The sequence below is a fragment of the Haliaeetus leucocephalus genome, unplaced genomic scaffold, assembly GCF_000737465.1.
Source record: "Haliaeetus leucocephalus isolate CR32 unplaced genomic scaffold, Haliaeetus_leucocephalus-4.0 Scaffold848, whole genome shotgun sequence".
NCBI classification, from domain to species: domain Eukaryota; kingdom Metazoa; phylum Chordata; class Aves; order Accipitriformes; family Accipitridae; genus Haliaeetus; species Haliaeetus leucocephalus.
The window spans coordinates 968582-986817 of NW_010973284.1; the positions used below are offsets into that span (position 1 = coordinate 968582).

At 40.5% G+C, this 18236-nt stretch overlaps 1 protein-coding gene across 1 annotated transcript in view; it reads right to left on the reverse strand.

Moving 5' to 3' along the window:
• The window catches only part of INADL (InaD-like (Drosophila)), a 149447-nt gene that overhangs the window by 48000 nt on the left and 83211 nt on the right, over positions 1-18236 (reverse strand). Inside the window, exons 28-29 of the mRNA XM_010582302.1 lie at positions 12442-12638; positions 3534-3625 (exon numbers count right to left, since the gene is read on the reverse strand). Of these exons, the coding sequence (XP_010580604.1) occupies positions 3534-3625; positions 12442-12638 (289 nt within the window). The remainder of the gene's footprint in view (positions 1-3533; positions 3626-12441; positions 12639-18236) is intronic.

An 18236-nucleotide genomic window follows, 5' to 3' on the forward strand; every position in this document is an offset into this window, starting at 1 on the left:
TTGTTTGTTTGATAAACTGGGTGAGCGGGTTAAATGCCTTCAAATTTGTTACTGTAGAAGGCTACAAAGCACAAGATGCACTGAATCTAAAAAAGAAAAAAAAAAGACACTATAACTGCAAATCTTTTAGATGCTATTACAAGCTCATGTAATTAATGAGACCACTGGGAAACAGTGCTGTGTTAAGACCTGTATTTTGGAATCTGGCCAAAATCAACTGTTTTAAATAATCATCGTCAACTTAATTGAGGAAAAGATGCTCATAAACCAGAGCGAGAAGCCTCCAAATATACGGGGACGTCTATGATTCTCACAACACTTACTGCACTATGTCTCATCAGCAAAAATTTCAGGAAAGGGTGGGAATGCAATTGTAACACTACCTGGGTATAAAAAAAGTGTGAACAGATTTTTATAGCACAGACGGCAAGTTAGGATTTTAGTAAAAAGTTTAAAAGGCTGAGGACACCTTCTATTCTTTATTTTTTCCTAGAAAAAATAAATTTGGGTGCAACAAAGTCCAAGTTATTTAATAACGGTTATTACAGTTCTCACAAAAAGGCTTTTCTGTGCCCAGAAATTTCTGGGTTTCTTTCGTAACTGATTAAAGAGTTTATGGAAACATCCCCCTGCCCTGCACATGAACCAAAACACCAGAAATAGGAAAACCTTGATGCTGTTTCCTGCTTCAATGTGAAAAGCAGCATGCTTATCGCTGAGCATCCTTCATCTGAGGAAAAGAAGGCCTCGGCATATCAAAGCAGGCACTTTTTGGTAATAGCCCAAGAGTTCTGCCAGTTTTGATTTTATGTCCCAGGTCAGCTCAGTCAGGCATGCAGGAACTTTTTAGGCTGCAAAATGACGTGTTTCTGGAAAACTATAGCTTACTCAGGCCTTTCACTGGTGAAATTAGAACATTAATAACTTCATGTACATGAAGACCAAATCCATTTCTCTCATAACTCCTGCAGCACATGTTATTTTGCTACGGTGAGCTGTGGCCTCTTACTGTGTGCTGCAGAACGTGTTTGGCTATGTTATGCTATGCGCCTTCTACCTTTAAAAGAAGTTGCACCGGTAACAGCGTTCAGGAGGAGGAAAGTAGTATTTCTGTTGCAGCTGGCTCCTCCTCATTTTCAAAGCGTAACAAATGTAACGGTATCCTGCTCTTTCCACATCATTAGAGCCCAGAGGAATACATCTGAAATCAGCCAAGCAGCAAACCTACCAGAAGAGCTGAGTCTGCTACTCAGCACTTTGTTCTCAGCTGGAAAAGCTATTGCACATGCACGTACAAGAGATGGATGGAGATTCAAGATGTCTATTGCTGCTCTTAGTTACTACAGCTGGCACCACAATTCATTAAGTAGTGGCATTTCAATACCCTCATTTTATATTATAGTTTTAAAATAAATTGATAAAGCAAGAAGAAACATTTTCTACCAAACTGCACCACGGACAAGACTTCTGGGACCAGCACAGTCTTTTGGTTCGTGTTTTCAGTCAATCACATCCACTCATTTTGTGGTCTAAGGTGTAGGAACGGGAAGCACCAAGATAGAATGGGCTCATGGAATACAGTTTGCATGAGAAAAGAAAATAATTCTCGTTTCTCCTTAAAATTCACCTTTAAGAGAGACAGTCTAATTTGGCTTTGCTAAAATTTAGAAACACCCCTCTTACTATGAGTAGTTGACAATACATCCAAAAAAAGGAGTCATTAGTTTTCTCCCGCATTAGAGCCAGTGCTCTAGTTACTATAACATCATTCTCTCAGTGGAAGAATTTCTTTTCATCGCTGTTTGAATGGCTGCTCAGGTCAAGCAAGCAGACCCATCAGTTGTCAGTGTACTCTCTAAGGCAAGGCAGAGAGCAGTGGCAAGGTGCGTGCTCTTGGGAAGTGTGAAGATAACAGTTTACAACCTCAGCAGCATCATTTAAAAATAGAAACCTTTTTTAAAAAAAGAAATTAAACTCTAGAGACAGAAACAAGAATTATCCAATGGTATTTCCAATATCTATTGATTATGATCATTAAGACAACTGTTTGCCTTGAAATCCACTTCTACACAGACAATCTGAGAAGGGGAATTACGGCTAAGAACCTACATGGCCTTTACGACTTAAACACGATACAAAATATGCACCGAGGATTTCCAGTCCGTGGGCGACTGGAGCCAACACGCAGCCTTTGTTGCGGCTCTGTGGAGCGAAGTGCTCTGCAGCCAGCTGCGGTGCTCAGTGCGGCAAGACAGGTCGCAAGAAGCTCACGCTCTCCGTGCTGCCTGACAGCACTAAACCCAGCCCTGGGTTTTGGTTTCAGAAGTTGTGGTTCGGCCTCTGGAGCTTCCAACCAGACACATTTTCCACATGCAATTAAGTAATGGTGAGTGAGTTGTTGTACATGACGTTTAATTTTCAATAGCTGGGGAAAGTAACATGGGAGCTGCAGGCAAGATCATTAATCTCCTCCAGATCCTCTGTGCTGCCAAGTATAGCAACTCATTCTTCACTGCACTAATGCTGCTCTTCCATCATTTCTGTGTATGCTGTACCAGACAGAGCCGTGCGAGTAAATGTACACATTTATATGCATTCACCCACAGATTATTACATTGCTCACAGGTAAGCTGCATATGAGCGAAGAATATAAAACAATTTCAAGTATGATGTATATGTTGGTGGGAAGACCACGTTATAAAATGGCATAGGGATAAGTGCCCAACGAAAGTCACTGCTGGAATAGATGCATTTATGAAATTCCAATATATTAAAGCATATACGAGTTCTGGGAAAGAGGCAGCTTCTTCTCAGACCTCCTGCCCAGGGTCAAAAGAGTAACACTTCCTGAACTACTGAATGAACGCATGGACGTGTCCTTAATTCACATACAAAGAGGAAAAATTTTCATGCTTGGAGTAAAAGAAAAGATGCCCAGATGTAATTCATATGCAGATGAAAGGTTGTTTTATCATATTGCCTCCTACAGAAGCCATCCCAGTGCTCCTTGTCAAAGTCAAGCTCCCCTGCTGTACAAATAAGCCCTCGTTCACTTTTTAAATCCTCTTTTGATGCCCATGCTCCATGTATTCCACCCACACTTGCCTGCCTGCTCCTCTCACAGCAGTTCCCTCTCCAGCCCCATGTCTCTGCACCATTTTCACTCCCTGCTGGCAGTCTGGGTGAAGCAAGCTGCCCGCCCCGTCTTTGTGCTGGCAGAACCAACCTAAAGCACTTTAGTGAGAAGCAGCTCTTATCAGGGCACTCTCAAGCCCAAGAGGGACAGACAGCTCAAGTCTTCAGCAGACACATCTAAAATAGGCATTCAATTACATTAGATTTTTTTTTTTTTTTTTTTTTTTTACGTTTTTAAGGAGAACTGTTCAACTTTTCTGAGAATAGTCAAGGAAAAGGTTTATTTCACTTCAAAGAGAACGAAGCAAATTCAGCATTTTCAGAACAAGATAAATATGTAAACATGTAATGTAATAGGCTAAAGTGCAAACAAATGTTTTGATGAGAACTGTTCTTACCGTATGAAAACGAGCTTGACCTTTGATGGGGCAGTCTTAATGATTGCAGAAGCATTCTGATGACTTCTTCCATATAATATCTGATTGTTTATCTGTTAAAAGAAAATGAAGATTTTCATGTAAGTGGACAGGTATGCATTGTTTTAATTTATACCACCAAGACTTCCAAATCTATTGTGGAATAAAGAGATAAGACTTAAAGAAAATGTGGTCCGCAAAATATAAATCGCCTAACTTTTGAGGTTCTTGCAGACAGGAATACCAACGTTGCACTGATAGATATACCTCTCTGTACAGGGTTGTAGAGGCAGAAATACCAGGGCTGAGGCACTAAAAGCCTCTTTCAGGCACAGCTGTGCTGCAGAAAGACATCACATAACAAGCACATCGGGGGAGATGGGCACTGCTCAGCTTGGCCTTGGACTGCCCAAGGCTGCCGCCCCTTCCCTCGGCCAACTACTGGATGAGCGTGGTGAGTAGTCTACAACTCAGCAGCAACACTTTAACCATTTCTTATCAGCTTTCTTATCATGCCTTTTGAAAGGAAAAATCCTAATTTGATTTTAAGAACATCCTCCTTCTCATACCGATTCCATGACGGACCACAGAATTGCAGCCCTAGAATGGATTTTAAAATACTACATTTTCAACATCTTAGACTCCAATTTATCAAAGAAAAAATACTGTATTAATAGCAAAACATTCCAAGTTTTATTCTAGACCAATATAAAACAGGAACCAATGCAGAGTTAATTTATAGTCTTATTAGTAAGCCACAAATGAGAAAAATCTTTTTACTCTTTTTCACAGATCCATAGAATGGATTTTAAGTATTGTTCCCAGATTTTTGGAAAACAGCTTGACCTGAGAAGAATCATATAGATACGACAACAGCACAGATTTTGAGACAGACACTCCTATACCTTACCTACCGACAACTGGCAGTTTAGGAACACTTGCTGTTAAGGTTGTGCTGACTCCTCAGTTCCACTGAAAGAAACAGAACTGATACCCATGGAGAAAAAGGACAATTTAAGGACATGCCACATCACTTTTGCTGTGATGGATCAAACACTTAAGCACAGCAACAGACACCAAGCACTACATTGGACACTTTTGCTGCGTGCAAGCAAATGCTGCAGTTTTCAGAGGGAAATAGCTTGGCTTTGATACAGATTGTGTTTCAGGACTTTTCATTCTGTAGGAACTAGAAGTCTTTTCCCAGTCTGAGGCAAATAAGATGCTTACTGTCTCCCAGTGCCATGCTCAGCAAGTGGGACTTCAACAAGCACAACAGAATCTCTGAGATGAATATAGTAGTTACTTCCAAGCCAACCAAAAGCATACTTAGTATCATACCACAAAAATAACCTGCAGTGTAAAAATGGAATATTTAAAGCATTTCATTCATTTCACAGGCACAGGACTTGTGTTTAACACCTTGCTCCACCTCAGTCTGCCCACAATGACCTGGGTTTCTTGGGCTTCAGCTCCCCTTCGTCAATGCCTCCCACCTCACAGGTATCCTAAGAGGATGCTTGCCTTTCAGCTCAGGCATTGCATAAATTGCAGTCATGAAGATCATATGCAGAACATATGGTAGATATGAATACCGCAATAAATTTAAAGAAAGTAAAAGCTGAGCTGAGTATGATGGGACAAACCCCACTATGTCAATAAGATTAACAAAACCCTTGAGCAGTTTCTTAGTTGTACCCTAAAGATTTTCAGATTTACAACTAAGCTGAAGCGAACACTCAGCAAGCTGGTGAAGGAAAGCATCCTCCCCTGACAGCAGGGAACAGGACTACCAGAGCTGTCTTCCTTCAGCTTCGACAATTTAGACTGGAATAAACATCAAGATAACAACAATCTGTGGAAGAACAATTATTTACCTACACCTGAATACCTGTAAACATAAACATGGAAACTAATTCAAAGCTACATTTAACATCTTGTATTTTGTCCAAAAAAGAAGGCAAAACTTTAAAGATGAAGGAAAAAAAATTGAAATTAATAGTATTTGGAGCCACGATGTTAGTTCAGGTTCATGGTTCAGCTCGTCTCGTGTCTTGCTATCTAAGCATCAGAGGATTCCAAGCGTGCAGAATAATCTGTTATTTAACTCTGTCAAAATTCTCACTCCAAGCATCTTGATTAGATTAATGCACCTCTTTGGGGCTGGAGTGTTCATACACCCTTCCAAAGTGAGCAGCCAGCTTCGTTTCAATACTGCGATTTTTTCCTCCCACTCTTAATTTACAATGTAATATTTACATTCACATTTGATATACCAATGCTGTTTAAAACAATAATGATAATAGAGCCCAGGAACAATTTACCAGTAATCATAGAAGGGCTTTTTGTTACTCAAAATGTTTGTATTGGATTTTGGTTTTGTATTCCTAGAAGACTTTTTCATTCAAACAAGAAACAACTGGCCAAGTCTTACAGCCTTGCACCATACAGCCTATTCAGTCATATTGGCAACTTCACAATACTCCCATCTTCTTTTCAATGGGTCAAAACAACATGCAAGTTCATCAGTTAAACAAGGACAATGCAAGGACAAGAATAAAACCTCTAACGCTTGGTTATTCATTAAGATTGAAATGCAAACCATTTACCTACCAAGTTGCTCACTGTACAAAGAGAGACCCAAGAAAGGTCTACAAGAGTCTGAGCTGGCATGAAACGATCAGCACTGAGGAAATAGCATCACGCCAACATTTGTAAGGGTTTAATATGGTGCTGTCTGCAACTGCCATGGTTGCAAATGTAGGGCAAGAAGCAATATCCTAGGCCACAATTTGTTACTGAAAGATAAATTATAAAACCAGTGGCAAAAATTAATGCTCAGTTGCATTCTGGCTTCAAGCTAGACTTGAAACTTCCAGCAAGTTTGTTGACTTAATTTCTCTAAGTTCAGAAATAAATTATTCACTGGGAATCCTGTATGCTTTACAAATTGTTTGGATTTAGTTAAATTACTACCAATTTTTCTAAACAGCAGAATTCTTAGATTAAAATTTATAGTCTTTACTCTGGCCAAATTATTCCTATTCACTAGATGTATCAAATAGTCCAAAATTTAATTAGCTGTGAGCTGGGTCTGTAAGTTATAATTATTTAATTACACCAAAATGAAAGGATAATCAAAGTAATATATCTCCACAAGGTTTTGGACTGTCCCACATAGTTATTACAGCCAGTATTAATTTTTCTTTTTTCTTTTTTTTTTTTTTTTTTAAAAAGGTCACTTTCTTTTGCAAAGTAAATTAATGTTCCGTTAGCTTCGGATACCACAGTGACGAGCAAAGCACAAAAGCCTACTTAAATTAAAAAAAAAAAAGAAGAAAACATCTAGGATTTCATAAGCAACGCTATTTTAAATCTTTCAAATTAAATAAAGTAACATGTCAGATTAACCAAATAGTACTCTGGGAGTCAAAGCCTATGAATCTGTGCTTTATTTTTTTCATTAGAGATTAGAAAAGAAAAACAAAGCTTTGACTAAGCAAAAGAAATAAACTGATCTAAATCAACCTCAACTCTTCTTTAAACGTCTCTTTACATAACTTCTTGGAAAGACAGCAGAGAACAGAGAAAGGTAAAAACAAAAACATGCTACATGTATGAGGTCAGGTCACCACACTTAAGTTCAATCTTTAATATAACCCTACACTGCTTTATGGCAGATTTTATCACATATCCCAAATGTACTGTTGCCTTCACCTACAAAGTTTTGTTTTACAGTTTCATACGCTGAAGTAGCAGAAAGTACAGACTCACGGAAATCTGAACTCTTAATTTAAGAGAAAAAAATTTAAAGCTTTGTTTGCCTCTCGAACTTTAATTTGCAGAAGAGAAACATTAGATATGGATTTTTTTAAAAAAAGAGCACTGTTTTTACTATGTGGCAGTAATGGAAATCCATAAAATTAGTATCATCTGATTTTTATGAAAATCAAGTTAAATGATACCCCAAAGCTAGTAAAAGAACTGGCACCGCTTTCTACAATAATTATTTCTTTGTACCAGTGCATTAGGTTCCTTCAAACCACAGGAATTGTAGCATTTCCAGATACAACCAGACTCTGAAACAATGGGAAAAGTTTCAAAAACTTTTTGATGAGTCAAATTATATAGACTGAAACCCCATAAAATGCACCAAACCCCCAAATAACAAAGCATGAGGAAAACCCTGGAAAGAAAAAAATAATCAATTAGAATGTGAATTCTTCTTTCCTCACCAAATTTCTTGCCCGGAACACATTCAAACAAGTGCATCATCTAAAGTGATCAACAGACCATAACCTCCACAAAGACAGAAAATCTCCTGCCCCGCATTGCAGTTCAGCTTTGCCGTTGGCTTGGCAGGCAGCTGAACCCTGTGGTTCCCCACCTGGAGAGCGCAGAGAGAGAGACAGGATGACAGAAAACCGCAGATTGCCTGTGCCCTCGCGCACAACCAGCTTTCCGATTACAGCTTTATCTGATTTGCAGCTTTAAAAACCACCACCCAACACTAACCTTAACTGGTACCTGTATACAAAGTACCTGAAAAAAGTATTTGTATCCTCCTATGAAAAGGCCAGAAGGTCGCTATCCCTCAACATTACCTTCAGTAAATGAATCTAAGAAGAACAGAAGCTATGACTACTGTGTTTAAATAGGAATAAAAAAATAAAACACCAGAGTTAATCATTCAAGATGACTCTTCTCATGTGAAAACCTCACTGTCTTTCTACATTCAAGTTACTGTCCCTCTTGAGGGATAGTGCCGCTTGCCTAATCCAAAGTAACTGTCTTGACACAGGAGAAGCATAACAATCCCACAACAAATAAACTGAGAATAAAATGCCAGTCCCCCACATTCTAAAACAGAAGTGGCATTGTGAATTTGGGTGGGTAGTTCATTTACATGGGCAAAATACTGATGAATCTGCTATATTATTACAGCATAACATATTTATCTAAGAATCTTAAAATAAAATAGCAATAAAAATACATTTAGCACAAAAGCCCTCTGGCTTTAAGCTATGACAAAAGTGGCATAAAAAAAGAAAAGAAGAAAAAAAATTGCCTCTCATGCAACAGTCCAGAATGAAAAACAGACAAATTTGTCCAGCAATTCTTGACTATGAACACTAGCTTTCACTCTTTCAAGAAGTGCTGTGGCCTCCTAGAGCAAAACATCCAAACGAGCAGTTTCCTTCCACCTCCTGGCCCATTTTCAGCAAGATAAGCAGGGACACGAAGATGGCAGAAAACCCCAACATCAGTAATTTAGCATAACAGGGCTCTGAACAGCTTGGTTTATTAATAGAACACAGTCGACTCTCTTATGGAGAGATGATAATAACAGGGTGGATTATTCAGTGTGAATAAAACCTACCAACAGGACAGACCCATGCAGAGTTCACGAGCAGCAGGGCTTAACAGCACAGGTACAGCACCACGTGAACGCGCGGCGGGCCATGCTGGGCACAATCAGCCACGGGACTAAGCCCAAACTAATAAGACACGAAGCAGTGCAGACACCTGCACTAAAACAGCAAGAGTGCAAGGCGGGAGCACCACAGATGGTTTCTTTGCTTGGAAAAAGAACTGAAAAGCAGAACTTGTGTCATGTTAAAAATACATTCTTTTGCACAGGGACCAAATTCTGACCCAAGTAATTTTCCTCCACGTATGAAAGTAGGATGAAAGGACCCTCTCCCTCCAAAAGCTGTTTTCTCCAGCAACATACCCATCCAAAATACATCACAGAAGATGTATTAAAAAAATAAGGATTACATACAATTTTTAATGTGACCTGCATTTCACTCAATGTATAGGCTGGATTGACTTTGAAAATGAGCCAGGATCACGCCCCCAAAAGACTACTGTTGTTTGCAGAAGCTAAAAGTGAGATGATATTTCATTAATTCAGTGACAAAAGATTTTATGAATAAGGAGCTGAGGCAGTCTGGCAATATGCCACATCCTTCAATTGAATCCAATCAAACCCCATTTCAAAAGAAAAATGAAGAGGTAATATCTATCTGTCTATCTATAGCTCTCTATATATCTCCATCCCATTAACCTTAACCCCATCAACAGCCATGGGGAATTATCTGCACACACTGCAGTTGCATCCACTGTTTTAATGGAGCAACACTAAGCAACAGGATTCACTGGGGCAACCCAGGACAGTGCAGAAATGCTAGAGCCTTCCTAAGATGTCAATCCCTTCTCTTGCCGATACGCTCTAGTATCCAAAACTGATGCGTAATCGAAGATGCAGATGCAAATATAGGCAGTTAGGTGAGGGTTGAGGGTGGTCTATTTGCTAATGAACAGATGAGAATACCAGGAAAAATGACCTCAGATACTTATGAATGAAGTGGTTGCAAAGTCCAATACCTTTTTTCCTATGGAATAACTACGTATTTGACCAGTGGGCAATGGCCAGCAGCTCAGTCTGCAGGTAGAGCAATTTAATACCTACATGCAGTGAAGCACTACCCAAAGGAAGAGAAGTTAAGTTGCTTCATCGGTAAAGATTGTCCATCCAGGCCTCTGAATGAGGGAAGGATACCATGGGAGAGATAAAATGCTTCTGCGACCAACCACGATACTCACAGTCTTTAATTTTATGTCTTCAACTGGAGAAAACCAAATAGTCTGGATTCTGTCATTTCCTCACTTCTGAACACTTGCATTTGCCATTAATGCTCTTTTAATGCATTTTGTTCTAAAAGACACAGCAAGTAAAGCTGGTTGACCAACTTGACCTCCGCATCACTGGCATGGAAGTAGCATGAAATCATACTGGAGATATTCAAAAGCCATCTGGACAGTCCTGGGCACCTGGCTTGAGATGGCCCTGCTTGAGCAAGGGGGGTTGGACCAGAAGACTGCCGGAGGTCCCTTCCAGGCCCAACCATTCTGTGATATTCCTACCTCAGTGACCCATACACTTCTTGGGTATGAGGATTCCTAACGGTTACTGAAATAGTTATTGAACCTAATGGTTATTAAGAAAAAACCTGCCAGTGAAAATGCCCATTAATGCCATTTCAATGCTATTTGCATAACACTGAAATGCTTTTAAAAGACAAAAACCAGGGCTGTGAATAATTGACCACTGGTGTGAATGTGAGACGTCTGTACATGCCTAATGCACAACCCATTCCTTTGTAATACAGGATGTTTTGACACTGGATGCATACTCACTGGGGACCAGAATGAGATCACCACATCCTTTCATGTAAGTAATCGCACTTCTGCCCACTGGTGACACACCTTTAATTTGATTGCAAAGGTAAACAAGCGAGGTAGTTACTAAAGTCTCTTTGAACTTCAGTTTATCTGAAGTTTAGCATTTTTGAGATGGGGAACATCACTTTCCTTCCACCGAAGAAAAAAAATCATTTTATCTCCAACTTGACAGGGAGAGGAAGTAGGGCAACACCACCACTTTGGAAAATGCTACTTATAACATGGCTCATGCAGGCAAATCCCAGGCCTTGAGACAGATGTGATTAATCACAGATGGTGCATCTTTCAAGTACTGCTAGCAATACCTAACATTAGATCAAACAAACACTGCAAGGAGTAACTCGTGAGATATAAGAAAACTTCAGTGGATCCTTCTTTGTGGGAAAGTATTGATGCAAAAGGCTCTACCTTTCCTCTACCAGGAACTACCTGGTCTACGATATGCACAGAGGAAAACAGTATCATGAGTCCTTTCAACTGGCATACACCCGAAATTCGACAATTTTAATTTTTTTGCCATTAGAATTTGATGCCAGAGACAGAATGAACATAAATTTGAAGGAGAAAGTGATTTTCCTACCCTACTCCAGTATGGTATAAACCTTCATACCATTTACCACACTTAAAAAGAAAATAATAAACTTCAGATGGTGGTATTATTATAGCAAAACAAGTCCTTCTTGTACTATGTGTATTGAAAACCCATAATTACAGAACTGTTAGACAATGACAAATGCTTAGACAATTCTGAGTACTTCCAAGGTATCTCCAGGCAGTCAAATTGCTCTTTCACAAGTCAAGAAATGTGAGAAAATAGGTGGTTCTGATGGCACAGAGAGTTGCTGAAAGATCAAAAAATCACCACCCATGGAGAGCAGTAGGTCAGCATATACCTGCTCTTCAGTGAATGCTTCTCTCTAAAGCAAAGATCCCCAGGGATGGCTGATTTTTTTAAACTGCTGAAGCAATCATGTGGGGAACCACTGCAGGTACTGCAGCGAAGTGTCACTTTGCAATAGCCAAAAATCAGATGAAGTGTAGGAAATCCGCATTTTCAACCTGAAGGTGAAGCAAGGAGATAGGAGAAAAAGTGAAGACAAAATACTCTACTTGCTAACGAGCTCTCTTGCCTTGTGGGTGAACTTGTGCCAGACACGACTAAAGAAAATAAGTATTTTAAGTTACAACAGATCAAAACAGATTACAGCATAAAATTTATTTTCAGGATGGGGAATATCCCTGTCATCTGTAAAAACACATATGGTAACTTTGAGGGGGTTTTGGTTTTTTTCTAATGTAAGGTGTGAATTTCCCTGTAAAACCACATATGCACTACAAGGATAGATTTACTGTCCCCTTCCCGCCTTTCAACAGTCCCTCCCTAAGCATAGCTTGTGAACATGCTGAGAGCACAGACTTCACTGACAAGACATCAGTTTTCACAGGCCAGTGATTTTTGTTTCACTGAAAACACATTTACCTGCCAAAGGCCAAGTTCTCAGTTGGCATAAATCAGTGCAGCTCCTTGCCTCAGCCACCTAATTCCATTTGCAGGCTTTATTTAAGGTTCAAATGATAGCTTCACATATGCCTCTCCCTCTCTCCATATGAACCCTGCTTCGTAGTTAAAGGAAACACTTACCTCTAGAAGTTCATCGCCAATATGCATCCTTCCATCTCGTCCTGCAGGTCCATCTGGATTGATACCAACTACAAAGATGCTCATACGAGAGCGGTCCTTGTTGCCAGCGAGACTCAGTCCGAGCCCATTTTTGTCTTTCTCAAGCTCAATAATGTGCAACTCTCCTGGTAGATCAGCATATCTTTGCCTGATTTTTTCTAGAAAGATCAAACATATAATGAGTTATAATAGAAAATAACTTACATGCAGATGTTGAAGAACACATACAAATATGCTAGAAATTGATGGCTTCTCAGCATTTAGTCTTTGTTAACAGAGTCTTTCCAGCACAGACTCTAAAATATCATTTGCTGTGCCTGTATCACTCGCACAGCAAAATGCAGCATCAGCTGCAAATACTATTCACATTAAAACTGCACTGTTTTAATTATTTGTACAACAGGCTGGTTCTAAACCAAAAATTTTTTGAAAAGAGGGTAAACAAGGGAATTCCAGAGGCACCTCAATCTTACCTTACAAGAACTATCAATTTCAGGAAACTCTCATAAAGTTAGAGCTGGTTAATTAACCACTGTGGGAAACTGAAATGCTTACATTGCAAACATACTGCAAACTCACATCTCAAGGTAGAATCTTTTACTTTTGCTTCTTTCTGGTGACTCAGGAATATGCTTACCATGCTGTGCTTAACATTATGTGCTACTGTGCAGATGATTACTCAAAGCAGATGTCAGTGACAATGTATATGAATGATTACATTTTTAAATGCAGCCTCACTTGGCATTAAGGTAGTTATTTGTCTTTCATCTGCATTTCAACCGTTTCTGTGACAGAGCGCAGTATACTTGCAAAGTTATTAGGAGCACACTGCATGCCTGTGGATGTTGACAGTTTAATCTGAATGTCTTTTCACCACTGGCATGAAAACATCTGTAACTACTGCTTGCGAGGGTCAATCACAGAGAGTGTGAATTTTTTCTCCTGTCTGACTGTCCTTTGCAGATTTTAAAGCCAGCTTCATAACACCACCTGCATCCAATGCTTCAGCTGGGCCACACATTAAAAAAAGGCAAGTAAAAGTATTTTGCTGTGGCTGGATGTCACCTTTAGTATAGAGCCCAAGGTGAAAGAAACTGCTGCATTATGCATTAAGAAGAGGAATAAGAGATATTATATGTTCAACTATATCCCTGCGTCAGCTGCAGTAGCTAGATCAATATTAGCTATTACCATTCTAGCAGGGAAGCGTATTTTAATAGTATGATTTAACCACTGTAGTGAATGTTCCCATGACAACAAGGAAGAGGGGAAAGGGCTGGGGAAGGTGAGAGGGAAGCAACTAAAAGTGAATAAAAACTGCTGAGAAGTCAGACAATGAAGCAGAGGTGTTGCTTCCACGGCCCCTGTGCAGGCTGCCAGTGTGATTTAGCCAAACTTGGGTCCACCCCAGCGGCTCTCCGATCAGAGGGTCCTTCTTCAGCAATTCTACCGGCAGCCCCTTGTGCTTCGGCAGAGACCGCTGGGACAGGGGGAGCAGTCTCCCGTCTCCAACCCTAGATGCACCCGAGAGCATGACGTACACTCAGAGCAACACAGACAAGAACCAGCTCTCCTGTTGCTGTATTTACAGGCTGGCATTTTCCTGCCGCGCTCTAAATCCCTGGTGGCCTGCAGCCTGAGCCTAAAATCCTGGGGGCATATGTTAAGGGTGAGATGTTATCCCTGGAAAGCTGTAAAGCCCTACAGAGGTCTGCACAAAATCAGAATATCATAAAAAATTAGAAAACTCATTTGTTACTATCAATTATATGCCAAAAATTCATATAACTGCATTAAATGGTAATCCATGTAGCTGCACAGTTCTTTAATATATTTCTTAACTAATGGGGTCAAAATGTAATTAGAGGTGTGATTTGCTACTTGAATTTGGGAAGTGGGTTTTTTCTGCTTAGTTGCAGGATACCTCCTGCCGAAGAAAAGCAAGCGAGGAAAGGTCTTGAAAACAGTGCTTCTGAAAGTACAGCAGTTGCAAGCACATACACAGCCACACACATTTTCTTCACACCGCTGAGGTTTAATATTCTTTTCCCATTAAGCGAAGTCCAGACCTGAAGAGCACTAAAACATTTTCTGCCCACCACAATTAGACAAACCACTCATTACAGCACAGCAAGTAGCTGCAGCGTATCCCAGCCATAAGAATATTAAGAACAAGTCATCAGCAGAAAAGGGATTTCTTAGCGATTGCACTTTTGTGGATAAAGCAAAGAATCAGTGTTCTGGAGGGATGCTGTTGACTGATCGCTGCTTTGCCACAGTTCCTTCCCTTGCTTGTTTTACATGGACAACACATCTCACTTTCATTTGCTAGGGGCAAAGCGCACGTTTAAAGCATGTTTTTAGCAACGGGTACGCGGACACACAGAAAAGAGGTGAAGGGGCAAGCAGAACACACACGCTTAAACCCTGTACAGATGAAACTGCACATCTTCAGAGACTGCTTCAACACTCATTTCTTGCTTGTCAATAAAACTCCTTAAAATTCCCCAACACGAGCCTGATGCAGGAGCTGCTCTGCGACACTCTGCACATGGACGCATCTAGCTCGAGCCTCGATCTGCAGACAACTGCTGTCTGAGACTACCAGTGTCAGGAAGGCTGTAAACTCTGCCGCGTTCCCTCCTGCTGGAGCAGCCCAAAAATGAGTTTTCTCACATGGGAAAAATGTTAGCTGTTCAGAAGTACGCATATATTCCCTTCCGATGCTGGGCCGAAACTAAAAGTAAGTTTTAGTCTTCCAAAAATCAGTAGTTAGGGCAATTGCCTGGGATGAGGCAGAGCTCCACTAAAGTTTCTGGTCTCCCTGCATTGGGCCAGGACTGGCCGATGCCTAGCTCAGCACTCCAGCTGTGCCAGTAATCCCCCACTGTGGGAACAATTCTTTGGGTAAAGAAAAATTTATCTGGGCAAAAACCAGAAACCATCTCCAGGGGTCATCAAGTTGCTTTATTTGTTAAGAGTATTTTTTTTTTTTCCCCAAAGGGTTTTCCCTGCTCCCCAGGTTTGGAAAAAATCCATACTTACAACAGAAGGAAACCTGTGTGGACTAAGCCCTTCATTAAATTATCACATTCATTTACGAAGCAACTATTTGAAACGGCTGGGGTGACTGGAGTGGTAAAATAGTGGGAGACTACAGGGGAAACAATGGAGATGCTACGTGCCGAGCGCTGCTTCCAGCCCGGCAGGAGGGCACCGTTATCGAGTGCTGCCAGAGAAGACGCAAGCATGTGTGTACATGTTCATGCACGTAGGGACAAGCAGAGATACCCCTGCTCCTAAACTCAAGCCTCCCTTAGCTGGGCATGCTGTCTCCTCCCTGAAGAACAGAAGGTTCTGGCTCTCGCAAGCCCCACCTCCTGCAATTAAACACTTCCAAGGGCTGTCCTCACCAGCCAGCCTTGCGGTGTAAATGATAACACGCTATTCCCAGCGGTGTCATTGCGTTACTCATCCAATCTGCATACAAATATCCTTTGGGCATCCAGCTGACTTCCTATAACATTGTAATCGTATTCTCAGTTTGCCTCTTAATAAGAATCTCATAAGATTATTTTAAACAAGTATTTACTGCTTAAACAAACGTGCATCTAAGGCATCTTCTTTTTAATGCCTTTTTCAGCTGTTTTTTCTCCCCTCCAGCTGGTATCACTTTTCAGTTCTCTGCCTAGCATTGGGGAGCCAGTTAGCATCTGCTTTTGCAAAGAATTCCATTATCTGCCTTCATTACCAGATACTTTACACAAGGCAATTGTAATTCTGTTGTTGCTGCATTACACATGGGACACGGCGTTTCTTGTTTTGGCACTACATGGAGTTGTTTCCACATTCGGTGACAATATGCCTATCGCAACTTCTGCAAACATATCTCACCAACGATACTTAACTAGCTAAGGTTGTATCCAGTGTCTTTTAAAAATACTATACAGATGTAACGTGAACTAAAAGCACAAGTATAAGCTCCTGCAATAATATTTCCCAGTTATATTAGCAGACAATTACATTTCAAAGAGAAACCCTGGAAATGGAAGACAACTGCTTTCAAACAATATACTATTATGCTGCTGCATATGTTTCCCTGCTTCAGCCGCTATTCCTATTATATTAAACAGAGAGATAAAAGAAATAAATGGGGACAATATGGTCAGGATATTGGAGTTTGCATGATCTAGTATTGCAACAAATACACAATTTATCTGCACGGAAAAAACAGACAGCACTTCTCAGGAAGGCAAAAGGCTCTTTAAATTACAAAGATATATAAAGCACTTGCAAAGGGCTGAGGAGCCTGCTTCCCAAACCTGCTGAAATCTCCATCCAGTTAAATGAGCTGAAAGGGAAGAGGTGTTTCTTTTGAAAATGGTGTCTCTGCGTGATGCAAATTAGAGTCCATCTAGAAAGGTAAAAAGAGGAAAGAAAAAGCTCTGGATGACTCAGCTAGGTGATTGGTTTTAGCACCAAATGCTCGGTATTAAAACTGTCAAGGCAAAATACAGAGAAAAGAAAGGGGGAAAAACACCACAAAAAGAGATGACAGACGATATTTGTATATAGAAGGTGATACTGAGGATTTTACATCCCTCTTGCGTTACCTCAGATAACTATTAGCAACATATGCTGGCTTTTGGAGACTTTACAATGGTCTCATTTATCAGCCTGTGTTCATTTTAATGGTTTCAGCTACCATTTTTATCGCATAGCACATAACATGGTTACAGTCTTAGCCTTTTCTGAGATTACTCTGCTTAGACAGCAGTGCTGCAGCATCACAACCACTGTTTTTCATTTAGTAATGATAGATATCAGAATGCAGCCAGCATCCACTACACAGAGCCAACCTTGCATATCAAACAACTAATTCCCTTCTTGATTTCACTATAAACATTAAAAAAAAAAAAAAAGTAGGGAGTCCCTTGAAAGCTAACCCTAGAGCTGTGAGGGCAGCACGTCCAATTTACTGATTACAATTTACAAGAACCTAAATAAGCATATTGAAGGGACCATAATTGAACAAATGGGGTTTAGAATTCTCCCGCTACTAATAATATAATAAGCTTATTGTTTTAATCTTCCCACTAGCCCTCTATTCAGCTCCAAGGAGGCAGACAGTTCTTCAAACCTTATCTCAAAAGCAATGCACTTGTCTGTTTTCATAAGCCTTAAACTGAAAAATAGAGAGAAGACAATTTCTGTAATGTTTTCTTAAATTCCATAAAATCATTCCAATTCTTCTCTTAGTGATCAGCATGCATGAGAAAAATAGGGCAGTTGTATTCAAAACTGGCAAATCTAAATGGAAGAGCCAGAGATCATGTTATGACCAGTCCCCCTCCCTCAGGTGGTGAGAGGAGAGGACAGAGGCTGCTGGGGCTCACATCTTTGTAAAAGCTGTTATCTCCAAATGCGTGGGCAGGGAACATCCCTGCAGTGGGATGCGGGAGCTGTGGGTTCCCCATCTGATCCAGAAACTCAGCATCCCCTACAATCTCCCTTTGACAGCCACACCATCCCTTTGGCAATGCTTTGCTTCATGTACACCATTTGGAAGTCATTTACCAAAACTGAAGTGATGATTTTCAGAGAAAAATAAACCCCAGAATTTCTATTATTCTTTGGCACACTTCAGTTAATGCTCCCACCTTGGCACACTTCAACTAATGCTCCCACCCCAAGCCCAAGGCTGTAATATACAAGGAAAGAAGGGGGGGGGGGGGGGGGGGGGGGACCCTCAATGC